At 43.9% G+C, this 13,055-nt stretch overlaps 1 protein-coding gene across 3 annotated transcripts in view; it reads right to left on the bottom strand.

Annotated features, from left to right (window-relative positions):
- clptm1l (CLPTM1 like) overlaps positions 1 to 13,055 on the bottom strand; it is a 32,802-nt gene that overhangs the window by 19,099 nt on the left and 648 nt on the right. For 2 of the 3 annotated variants that reach the window (XM_078198631.1, XM_078198640.1), the window contains exons 2-5: positions 10,907 to 11,116; positions 6,054 to 6,154; positions 3,522 to 3,711; positions 1,822 to 1,961 (exon numbers count right to left, since the gene is read on the bottom strand). In XM_078198631.1, coding sequence (XP_078054757.1) covers positions 1,822 to 1,961; positions 3,522 to 3,711; positions 6,054 to 6,154; positions 10,907 to 11,077 — 602 coding nt within the window. In that variant the 5' untranslated portion in view covers positions 11,078 to 11,116. Of the gene's footprint in view, positions 1 to 1,821; positions 1,962 to 3,521; positions 3,712 to 6,053; positions 6,155 to 7,030; positions 7,140 to 10,906; positions 11,117 to 13,055 lie in introns of those variants that run through there. The other variant, XM_078198649.1, reaches the window with a different exon arrangement.

Raw genomic sequence — 13,055 nt, 5'->3', positions numbered from 1 at the left:
TCCCTTAATTCCCTTATCGATCAGAAATCTATCTACCCGTGATTTAAACATATTCAACGAGGTAGCCTCCAGCACTTCAATGGGCAGAGAATTCCAGAGATTCACTATCCTCTGAGAGAAAAAGTTCCCCCTCAACTCTGTTCTGAAACGGCCCCCACTTATTTTGAGGCTGTGCCCTCTAGTTCTGGTTTCCCTTCTAAGTGGAAAGAATCTCTCTACCTCTACCAGCCCCTTCATTATCTTATATGTCTCTATAAGATCACCCCTCAGCCTTCTAAACTCCAATGAGTACAGACCCAATCTGTTCAATCTCTCCTCATAAGCTACACCCCTCATCTCCGGTATCAACCTGGTGAACCTTCTCTGCACTCCCTCCAAGGCCAATATATCCTTTCACAAATAAGGGGACCAAAACTGCACACAGTACTCTAGTTGCGGCCTCACCAGTGCCTTGTATAGTTGCAGCAAGACCTCCCTGCTTTTATATTCTATCCCCCTCATGATAAAAGCCAACATTCCATTCGCCTTCTTGATCACCTGCTGCACCTGCAGACTGAGTTTTTGCGATTCGTGCACAAGGACCCCCAGGTCCCTCTGCACAGTCGCATGATGTAATTTTTCTCTATTTAAATAATATTCCATTTTACTATTATTTCTTCCAAAGTGGATAACCTCACATGTGCCAACATTATATTCCATCTGCCAGATCCTCGCCCACTCGCTCAGCCTATCCAAATCTCTCTGCAGACTTTCCGCATCCTCACTCATCTTCGTGTCATCAGCAAACTTTGATACCCTAAACTCAGTCCCCTCCTCCAGATCATCTATGTAAATGGTAAACAGTTGAGGCCCCAGCACCGATCCCTGCAGCACACCATGGCACAAGGGCATCGCTGGCTAGTTGCCCGAGATGTGGAGATGCCGGCGTTGGACTGGGGTAAACACAGTAAGAGTTTTAACAACACCAGGTTAAAGTCCTTTAACCTGGTGTTGTTAAAACTCTTACTGTAGTTGCCCGAGAGCAGTTGAGAGTCAACTACATTGCTGTGGCTCTGGAGTTACATGTAGACCAGACCAGGTAAAGGTGGCAGATTTCCTTCCCTAAAGGGCATTAGTGAACCAGATGAGTTTTTCCCGCAATCGACAATGGTTTCATGGTCATCAGTGGATTCTTAATTATTTATTGAATTCAAATTCCACCATGGCAGGATTTGAACACGGGTCCCCAGAACATTAGCTGAGTTTCTGGATTAATAATCTAGCGATAATACCACTAGGCCATCGCCTTCCTCTGTACTACTACCTCCTCTATGTATTTTTATTTCATCCAGCATCCCAGCAACCACCTCATGTATTGTAACTTTGGGAAAGCCTTTTTTCTTTATAAACACCAATGCAAAGTGCTCAATTAGTACCTCAGCCGTGCCTTCTGCCTCCAACAGAGGTTGGTCCATAATCAGCCTCTCTACTTGCCTGAAACCCCTTTTTAGAGTTAGTATGAATACTAACTGGTAAGTAGAAGACTAGAAGACTTTTAGATGTCTTTTTGTGTTTGTCGTCAGTGTGTTTGCATACTCGTCTTTAATGTTATTTTCTTTTTATACTTTGTACTTTTTATATTCAACCTGAATCTCCTTGGTGCTGTCGCCTGTCACATGCACCCTTAAAAGAAACTCTCTAACATAAAACATCCAAGTTGTTACAACTTGCAGTAATTCTAATCGTTTTTATCAAATTTTACATAATTTGAGGAATTCAAATGTCTTAGCAATGCCGGTATTAAGATTTGCTTAAAATATCTGCAGCTAGTCATAAACTTACAGTTTCAAATATCTGTGTACATCAGCGGGAAGTGCAGATCCGTCAAAAGTGAAGTTGTCAGACATGATATTGACGGTGAGTTTGGAACGCCAGTGGGCAACAGGCTGATCTGCAGCTTTAGTTTCAGCATTAGCTGCTTCCTGGTTTTGTGGGAAAAAAATAAAGGTTAAATTGATTCTGGAAAAAGTAATTAACCTTGCGCAATGAGAAACTCAACAGCAACCAGAAAATGCATTGTAAAACTCCTAAAAAGGTAAAACGCATAAAATAACCCTGGGTGAGCACTGGGAATTGATTAATGAATAACGTCCATATGCTTTGGCGATAAATACCCAGGTATATGATATCATTGGCAGCTTTACAATGCATCAACAATTATAGCAGATCCGATACCTTGCAAGTTCATTCTTGTGGGTTAACTGGCATGCAATTATTCTACTTTCAATCTGTTGAACTTTACTGTCTGTGCAACAAAACAGAGTATTGCTTACTCATGACTCTTAATAAGACTCTTAAAGAGGTAGCAAGTTTGTCAGGTCGCTGAAGAAAATGACCTGAATAACACAACAGTAATTAAACTGGACCTCCAGGCCACCACGTGGAATCTTAATGTTGTACTATATATGCTCTTCAGGAATAGAAAATCCTCCCCAAGTGTTGTAACCTAGGATTCAATCTTTCATGTGCAAAAAATTGAATATGGAACATACAGTCACCCACTGAACCAAGATCGCTATAACAACTTTATTTATACAGTGCCTTTAACACAGCAAAGGCTCTCAAGGTGAGTCATACATCCAAGCAAGAGGAGGCGGTGAGTAAAAGTGCAGCCAAAGACGGGGCACGATATGAAAGTTTGGCCAGAGATGAGGAGCAGGGGGTGGTAGAGCACACCAGAGGGAGAGGAGGAAAGCAGAGAGCGAGATCTTAGATGTTATAGTAGAAGACAGGCCATAGAAACATTTGATGACAAGGATGAGAATTTTAGAGATGCTGAGAAGGGAGTGGCAAAAGAGAGAAAGAAGCTGGTGACAGGTAAAGAGGAATTTGTGCAGGGAGGAGAGAAGTTACAATTTGTACAAAGCAGAGGTTGAGGAGTGGAGAGCACAGAACCAAGCCACGAACTGGGAATTGCAGCTACAATGGGGCTGAGTTAGGGACAGTCAAATGAAGCTTCAAAGTTGGAGGTGGGCAGTACTGGTTGATGGACTGGATATAGGGCTCAAAGCTCAGTTCAAGGTTGAACAAGATACAAAGGCTGTGTTCCACTGGGTTGAAGTGTTCAAGCAGCCAGTCAGGAAATAATTAAGGGGAGAACGAACCCATTAATAATTAAAAGAAAAATGACCACTTTTGCTGAAATTGCCTCTCATTTCCAAATGCAATATCAGTTTGCTCCTAACCTTGGAGCAAACCACCAACAGTGGCCCTATGTTTACAATCTGTTAAAATTAATAATATTCGAAATAAAGTTGAAACTTAGTTTAGTTAGAGCATCACGATCGGCACAGGCTTGGAGGGCTGATTATTCTTTGTTCATGCGCCTTCCTTCGTGTTCAGGTAATGCCAGGAGGCTGTGCTTGTCTAGGAGGGCTGAGTTGGACTGTCACCAGCTCATAACACCTCCCCGCTCACTGCACTCTCTGTCAGGCCACTTTAATTTTAACGATAACTCCATTTGTTGCTTTCCAAATACGTACTTGGACCTCAGTCTCTCCTGTAATTAAGTTGATTTCCTCAGGTTTAGGAATCATGTATGTTGTAAGGTGCCCACTGGCATATACGTGATTATTGTCTTGCCAAGGTAGCATGCCAACATGGTGGAGAAATAAATGCGTGTACAGCGTCCCATTGTTACGGGCTTTCTTTGGTAATGAAACATTGACGACCCTTTAAAAAGATAAATAAATGTATGTTTGATAGAATAATCCATAGAGCAATGGCACAGTACATTAATTAAAAAATAACATTCATGGTAAACCACATTTGAATGTTAAAGAACATAGAAATCAAAATAGATTCAGGTGATTATTAGAGTGAAACTATATTCAAATGAAAACGCAATCTCTCTAATTATCTCTAATGATATTTGACAGTTATTGCTCAGATTCAAAGAACATAGTATTTAACAGACTACGTTGTTATTAGACAAAATCATCACTTATTTTAAAAAGCAAACAAATTGTATACTAAAATCTCAAGCAAGTCTTTGAGTTCTTTGTTGGCGTTTAATCTGGAGATGTGTTTCTCTTTTTTTCCCCCCCCTTTAAAAAAAGATAAATCGTTTAGACTGTTTCATTAACTTTGCCAAAATTCTCCATATTAAGAGTGAACAGCACAATGAAGATTATGCAGTTCTTGCACAACATGCCTTTTCCCTCGCAGCACTACTTTAATGTGAATGGTATTGTGCAATGAAGACTAGTTTAAAAAATGCATTTACATAGAAATTGAGCAAACTTGCCAACTGACGCAAGAAGTCTGTGTTGGGTATTTATCCTCTGTATCCATAATTAAAATGAGAAAAGGACTATTTTAGCAACAACGAACAACCTAAATCGACGGACACATTTTCAACAAGGGAGCAGGAGACAAATCTTGTTTCCCATACAGTATTAACGATTTTTGCACTGTTTAAGGACAGTTTTGTATTACAGACTCACAATTGTCAAAATGGAGATGAGCCCTCACTACATTTCACTTAACACCATTACAATTTGGGGCGGCACAGTGACACAGTCATTAGCACTGCTGTCTCACAGCGCCAGGGACCCGGGTTCAATTCCCAGCTTGGGTCACTGTCTGTGTGGAGTTTGCACATTCTCCCCGTGTCTGCGTGGGTTTCCTACGGGTGCTCCAGTTTCCTCCCACAGTCCAAAGATAGGCAGGTTAAGTCCATTGGCCATGTTAAATTCTCCCTCAGTGTACCCGAACAGGCGCCGGAGTGTGGCGACTAGGGGATTTTCACAGTAACTTCATTGCAGTGGTAATGCAAGTCTACTTGTGACTAATACATAAACTTTAACTTTAAGCTGTGGTTGCAGTCAGGGAGCACACAACTGTGATTTTGACCAGACCTTGAGACTCAATTAATAGTATGCACTTGGGTACATGTATGAGGAGTTTGGATAGGGAGATAAACCTTTGTAACATTTCTAAAGCTCTAATAAGCTTTAAAATATATGGAAACAGTGCCGGAAGAGTAAGTGAGGTTGAGCCTGTCAGCTTGTATGAAGCTGAGAAAGAGAAGCTATTTGAAAAACCAAACCATGGGCATCTTGGGAAAAATAAATCTGATGAGTGCCGCAGTAGCGATTCAGAAGGAGCTACAGAACATAGGAGTGAGGTTAGGAAAATGGGAGCTATTGAAGTCACAACTATGTAGAGGCCTTGATTTTGGAATTCAAAAGCTCCTCACAGCATGGGCTCCCCAGAAAGACAAGGATTTAGTTGTTAATATTCAATGTTAGAAGGATGTTCTACAAATGAAAGCCGAGAATAATCATTTTATGAGCCGACTGCCAATTATTCCACATTATAATTCCTGCCTCCATGGGTAAGCAACTAATCGACCCCTGATCAAAGTCACTTTTACATGAAGAACAAGAATTACCCAGAAACTCAAATTAAACAAGTAACACAGAAGGAGCATTCTATACTCAAAAACATCCAAATTGAATTAAACAACTTCCAATTAAGCGTAGATTGTATCTTGGAGCAAACACAGCTGTTTTTTTGAAACAAGAATAGTGGATGCAGGAAAAACTCAGCTGGTTATTTAACACAAGGTTTAAATGGTTCAAACAACACTCAAAGCTACAAGAGCGCTGAGCATTCACAAAACATGAATCCTGGTGCTGAACTTCTTTGGGATTATTTATCCCTCCTTCTCAATCTGCTCCCCCTCTCCCACTACTACTCTGGAACCCACCATAGTCAATGGTCATATTTTGTAGATAAGTATGGTACGTAGGTCTTTTTGGCACATTTAAAAGAAATGGTTTTTCAAATCTAGGAATTAATTGGCAATAAAGTGGCACTAATTCATTTTCCCGCTTACTTCTTTTTTCTGGAATGACTGAAGTGAAGTAGAGATCAGTGTCTTTCAGACTATTGGTATACCCTTCTACCCGCATATAAGTGTGGAAGACGCACCGTAATTCATGTGTGACTTATAGGTTGCCCACACGACAAATAAACAAATAAAATGTATAAAACTCAGAAGTAGTTACCTCTCAAATTTAGAGTTCACATCAAAGTTTTCTATCTTCAACATGAGGTTAATATTGGCTTCTTCAGTAACACTGCTTTTTGTTGAAGTATAGATGCTCAGCTGAAATACAAATTCAAAACAATAAGCAAACATTAAAGAAACATCATTTGTTCTATTATTCTTTCAAGGCTGTGTTCCTGAAAGAAACATTTACTAAAATGCCAATGTTATCATCCATATAAGCAAACAATAGCTCATCAAGTAACATCTGGGAGTGCAAACAATGAACACCACAACACTAAGTGGCAGAAAACTGAAAATAACTGTTTAAAAGAATGTCAATGAATGTCAGCAAAATCAAAAACACTTTAATCCTACCTCTAACAATCTGAGAATTCAAAATTATAAAGTCTCATTGCTTTTCCCACTTGGCAACACATCTTTCTGAAAACCAACATACGGCACAAAGATGGCTATTTGAAAGAGGAACGGAAGATGCTGGAAAAACTCAGCTGATTATTAAACATTTTAAGTTCCAATGGTTCAGACAATACTTAGAGCTACAGGGGCTTGTATTTAGCGTTCACAAGTCGAAACACCTCATGCCACAAACTTGGTCATGTCCATACTAGGGGGGAAAATCATTGTTACGAGGGAATTCTCCTAGAAATTGGTTTGGAGTAGGAACGGACAGTGCATGAGAGGAAGCCACATCCATCATTTGCAAGGAAACCACAGGGATGCTAGCCTCCGATTAAAAAGTGCACACCCTATAGATGATTTGATCAGGGTGCAGCTGCATCTTTGCCAATCGGCAGCCTGACAATTGTCACAAGAAGCAAATGATGCCGTGTTAGACTCACTGTCATACCGGTTGCTCTGCGAAGAGTTTTGGAATAAATGTCATGTCAGGATTGTCCAACCTGTCTCTGAATCCTGGCACTTCAACCTTTCCTGTCCAGGAAACTTTGTCCTATCTGCAATTATATTCCTTACCTGCTGGATTGTGATGATTGAATCATATTGTGCTAAGCTTGGAAAGGTTATTTTTTAAGCATTATTGCTTGGGAATAATGGTTTGCAATGTTGTTGCTTGGCACATTCCTGCTCTAGTGAAACTGGGTACTGTTTCCCAGCACAATGCTTTAACTGACCTCAATGTAATGTGATACGCCACACTACAAAGTTGATCTTTAACAAGGAAGTGAAAAATGAAGCTGCCATTCATTGTTTGAGCTGTGTACTTACGTAAGAAGCGCAGGAACTGCTCAAGCACATTATGCCAAACAATTAAAAGAGTTTGGCGTTATCTTCAAAGGCTAGGGAGCCTGTGATGAGTAACTCGCCTCCTGACCTCCCAAAAAGCCTGTCCTCCATCTGTAAGCCGCAAGTCAGGTGTGTAACAGAATACCGTCCACTTGCCTAGATGAGTGCAGCTTCAACAATACTCAAGAAGCTTGACACTATCCAGGACAAAGCAGTCCGTTTGGTTGCTACCCCTTCCACAAACATTCAATCCCTTCACCACCAATGAACAGCGGCAGCTGTGTGAACCATATACAAGATGCACTACAGGAACTCGCCAAGGTCCTTTAGGCAGCAACTTCCAAACCCACAACAATAATCATCTAGGACAAGAGCAACAGATACCCAACATCACCACCACCTGGAGGTTCTCCTCCAAGTCACTCACCACCCTGACTTGGAAATATATCGCTGCCGATCCTTCACTATCGCTGGGTCAAAATTCTGGAATTCTCTCCCTCACAGCACTGTGGGTGTACCTACACCTCAGGAACAGCAGCATTTCAAGAAGGCAGCTTACCACCACCTCTGAAGGGCAATCAGGATGGGCAATAAATACTGGCCTAGCCAGTGACGTCCACATCCTGTACAATGATTTTTTTAAATGTAAAAATCAACTTTATAATGTTGTGTCAAAACTATTTCAAGGTCAGCTACAGCATTTTGCTGTTATGGACACAGTTCCCTGATTCACAGCAACCAATTTTAACCCAGTTAGATTATTATATTACACCCACAGTGCAGTCAGGCAGGGAGTTCCAATGGCAGTGAAAGAACAGGGATATAGCTGCAAGTCAAGTTGTGGCTTGAAAAATGGGTCTAAGGCATTCAGATCTACTGTATGTTAAGGACATAAGAATGGGAGTGCAATCTACATAGAATCGCTATAGTGAAGAAGGAGGCCATTTGGACCATCAAGTCCGCACCGACTATCCGAAGAGGATATTACCCAGGACCAGCCCCTCCCACCTCCTTGTTCCCATCTGTGCAACTTCCTATATCTAACTGAATCTCATCTGAAAATGTGCATAAAAATTCTATTCCTTCATCCAAGTTATCAGGATATATGGTTAAAAGACGAGGCTCCAGTACAAATCCTTGGGGACATCTCCAGTCATGTTCCACTCAAGCTCTCTTTAGCTCTACTCGGTTTTATACTACCCAACTAATTAGGAACTATGTCACAAGTTGCTCTTGCTAAAAAAAAAAATCCCTTGTCCAGAATGTTTAATAAGCCTCCCGAAAGCTCTCACAAACCAACCATAGGCATGCCTCCATCCACCATGCTAACTATCATGTCAACAATTTGGTTAGAGAGCTAGAACTAATGTGCAAAAGTAAGCATGCATGTAGAGCTGTTTAACATCACAAGATAGTGCCATTTGACCACCTTTTCAATGATTATGACAAATGAAAACCATGTAGCAGTTTCTGGTGGAACGTCCAACTTACTGCATAATGAAAACAAACTCCACCTGAAGATGCTTGTTATTTTTTGCTTTCAGAGAATACTGATCCTTATTCTGCTATTCTCACATTCTGTTATCATTGTTGGCACCTTCTTTAGTCTTTAACACTACCATTAACACTCCCTTTGTCTTGTATCCATGACAACTGTGTCACATCTCTCCTGAACTTCCACCTATCCCTCACCACTTATTTTGTTGCAACCCCTCACTTCAACATTATAAAATCCATCACATTTCTACCTCCCCTCAGCTCAGTTTTACCAATTCGAAACATTACCTCTGTTTCTCATTCCACTGCTGAGCTTTCCAGCATTTTCTGTTTTTATTTTGCTTTTATCCACCTGAAAATAAGTGTCACAGCATGTTTCTGTGCAAGGGATCCATCCCTGCAAATACTGACCCCTTTGTGACCACATTCCCCTGCACTACCACCGCCTCTCTCCCCCCCCCCCCATCTATTCGCGGGAATACTGGTTCCCGTTTCCTAAAGAGTGCCAGTTACCCAAAGAGAAAGAAGGCCAGCATCACAGGCCTCTCACTATCACACAGCAACACAAACAACTCGTCAGTAAGTCATCATATCTAAAAATAAATGAAGAAATCCAATGACAAAAGGAATCTGGTGGCTTCAGGGATTCACTGGTGAACCTCGACTTGATGCCTTATGGTTTTCAGCAACAAGACCGCCTCTATTGACAAGTTGTCAAAATCAATAGAATGGCATCCTGGTCACCAGGTGCAGTCGACAGGACCAAAAAGGTTTATAAAGTTTAATAAAGTTTATTTATTAGTCACAAGTAAGGCTTACATTAACACTGCAATGAAGTTACTGTGAAATTCCCCTAGTCGCCACATTCCTGCGCTTGTTTGGGTCAACGCACCTCACCAGCATGTCTTTCAGACAGAGAGGAAACCGGAGCACCCGAAGGAAACCCACGCAGACATGGGTAGAACGTGCAAACTCCACACAGACAGTGACCCAAGCCAGGAATCGAATCCAAGTCCCTGGTGTTGTGAGGCAGCAGTGCTAACCACTGTGCCACCGTGACTTTCAGCTCAATCTGAAGCATATGTGCCAAAATAAGTGACTGCCAGCACGAGTCCATTTTCTCATCCTCTCTAAAAATCATTTCATCAATCATGGCATAGTTCAGATTTTGCCTGAGCTTTGAGGGTGCTACTGGCTGCAGCAAAATTATCGCTGTGGTTTAAAGCAACTGCACTCATTCTGTGCAGTTTTAGTGATGTTGGCTGCAGCAAAATGATTGACTGTGGAATGCATGTACAGTATAACATTGCTTAGTATAAGGATGCCCCTCATTGCATCCCTGAGGAGCTCACACATCCCACTGACCCATGGCAGATCCTGGATTGTGACTGACCAGAATGGACAAGGTTCATTCATGATGTGGACATGCCGGCGTTGGATTGGGGTAGGCACAGTAAGAAGTCTCACAACACCAGGTTAAAGTCCAACAGGTTTACTTGGAATCACGAGCTTTTGGAGCACTACTCCTTCATCAGGTGAGTCACTCCATCACTCACCTGATGAAGTAGCAATGTTCCGAAAGCTGGTGATTCCAAATAAACCTCTTGGGCTTTAACCTGGTACTGAGCGACTTCTTACAAGGTTCATTCAGGAAGACACCGAACAAATTGCAACCTTTTGTCCGGAACACGCAGAGGCAAAAGTCAAGGCATTGGAGAGGGGACACAAACCCTCCCAACAACCCATCGACCTGACCCTCCAAACACTGCAAGTGGCAGAAGCCACAGGTCAAATATTTGACTCATCAGCCATTTCAGGTCCCTTCAAACCAGAGTGGAAGCAACGCAGTCTCAATCCAGACAGACATTGCCGAAGACGACAGTGTATAACATTGTAAAACTGCCCATTTCTAAAGTTGATGGACTGTCTCAGTGTCACAAACTCAATGCAATTTCTAAACCAAAGGCAAAACAAAAACTTTCCAACCACATTACGTTGACATCCAGACATAAAATGCACAACTTAGAGGAAAGGCATCAACTCAGCTAACACCTGATCCATTGAGTATTGAAGAATCAACTGTAGTGTGTAAATGCAATTGACACTGACCTGAATTTTAGGGTTATGAGCGAGGTAAGGCTTGATGCAGTTCTTGTTCTTGGGGTTAGTGCAGGGCTTGGTGTAAACGATGCCATACATCACCCAGCAAGTGTGTAAGACATAGGCAATAAATACCCCCACAATCAGGGTGGTGAAAGAGGTTGTCTTCAACCCAAACATATTGGGAACAGTTTGAAACTACAGCAACATCACTGAATTCTAAAAAAAAGTGAGAGAGTTAAAAACAAGAATATGTCCCTGTCAGTGAGACCCCGCCACTCTCACATACTCCCTGTCAGTGAGACCGCGCCACTCTAACACACACACTGTGTCAGTGAGACCCCGCCACTCACACACACACTGTGTCAGTGAGACCCCGCCACTCTCACACACTCACTGTGTCAGTGAGACCCCGCCACTCTCACTCACTGTGTCAGTGAGACCCCGCCACTCTCACTCACTGTGTCAGTGAGACCCCGCCACTCTCACTCACTGTGTCAGTGAGACCCCGCCACTCTCACTCACTGTGTCAGTGAGACCCCGCCACTCTCACTCACTGTGTCAGTGAGACCCCGCCACTCTCACTCACTGTGTCAGTGAGACCCCGCCACTCTCACTCACTGTGTCAGTGAGACCCCGCCACTCTCACTCACTGTGTCAGTGAGACCCCGCCACTCTCACTCACTGTGTCAGTGAGACCCCGCCACTCTCACTCACTGTGTCAGTGAGACCCCGCCACTCCCACTCACTGTGTCAGTGAGACCCCGCCACTCTCACTCACTGTGTCAGTGAGACCCCGCCACTCTCACTCACTGTGTCAGTGAGACCCCGCCACTCTCACTCACTGTGTCAGTGAGACCCCGCCACTCTCACTCACTGTGTCAGTGAGACCCCGCCACTCTCACTCACTGTGTCAGTGAGACCCCGCCACTCTCACTCACTGTGTCAGTGAGACCCCGCCACTCTCACTCACTGTGTCAGTGAGACCCCGCCACTCTCACTCACTGTGTCAGTGAGACCCCGCCACTCTCACTCACTGTGTCAGTGAGACCCCGCCACTCTCTCTCACTGTGTCAGTGAGACCCCGCCACTCTCTCTCACTGTGTCAGTGAGACCCCGCCACTCTCACTCACTGTGTCAGTGAGACCCCGCCACTCTCACTCACTGTGTCAGTGAGACCCCGCCACTCTCTCTCACTGTGTCAGTGAGACCCCGCCACTCTCTCTCACTGTGTCAGTGAGACCCCGCCACTCTCTCTCACTGTGTCAGTGAGACCCCGCCATTCTCACTCACTGTGTCAGTGAGACCCCGCCACTCTAACACACACTGTGTCAGTGAGAGCCCGCCACTCTAACACACACTGTGTCAGTGAGAGCCCGCCACTCTAACACACACTGTGTCAGTGAGAGCCCGCCACTCTAACACACTCACTGTGTCAGTGAGACCCCGCCACTCTAACACACACACTGTGTCAGTGAGACCCCGCCACTCTAACACACTCACTGTGTCAGTGAGACCCCGCCACTCTAACACACTCACTGTGTCAGTGAGACCCCGCCACTCTAACACACTCACTGTGTCAGTGAGACCCCGCCACTCTAACACACTCACTGTGTCAGTGAGACCCCGCCACTCTAACACACTCACACTGTGTCAGTGAGACCCCGCCACTCTAACACACTCACTGTGTCAGTGAGACCCCGCCACTCTAACACACATACTGTGTCAGTGAGACCCCGCCACTCTAACACACTCACTGTGTCAGTGAGACCCCGCCACTCTAACACACTCACACTGTGTCAGTGAGACCCCGCCACTCTAACACACTCACTGTGTCAGTGAGACCCCGCCACTCTAACACACATACTGTGTCAGTGAGAGCCCGCCACTCTAACACACACTGTGTCAGTGAGAGCCCGCCACTCTAACACACACTGTGTCAGTGAGAGCCCGCCACTCTAACACACTCACTGTGTCAGTGAGACCCCGCCACTCTAACACACACACTGTGTCAGTGAGACCCCGCCACTCTAACACACTCACTGTGTCAGTGAGACCCCGCCACTCTAACACACTCACTGTGTCAGTGAGACCCCGCCACTCTAACACACTCACTGTGTCAGTGAGACCCCGCCACTCTAACACACTCACACTGTGT

The sequence above is a fragment of the Mustelus asterias genome, chromosome 2 (genome assembly GCF_964213995.1).
Source record: "Mustelus asterias chromosome 2, sMusAst1.hap1.1, whole genome shotgun sequence".
In the NCBI taxonomy this organism is placed as follows: domain Eukaryota; kingdom Metazoa; phylum Chordata; class Chondrichthyes; order Carcharhiniformes; family Triakidae; genus Mustelus; species Mustelus asterias.
The sequence above is the reverse complement of the archived record's forward strand: the minus strand, read 5'-3'. Positions and strand labels throughout refer to the sequence as shown.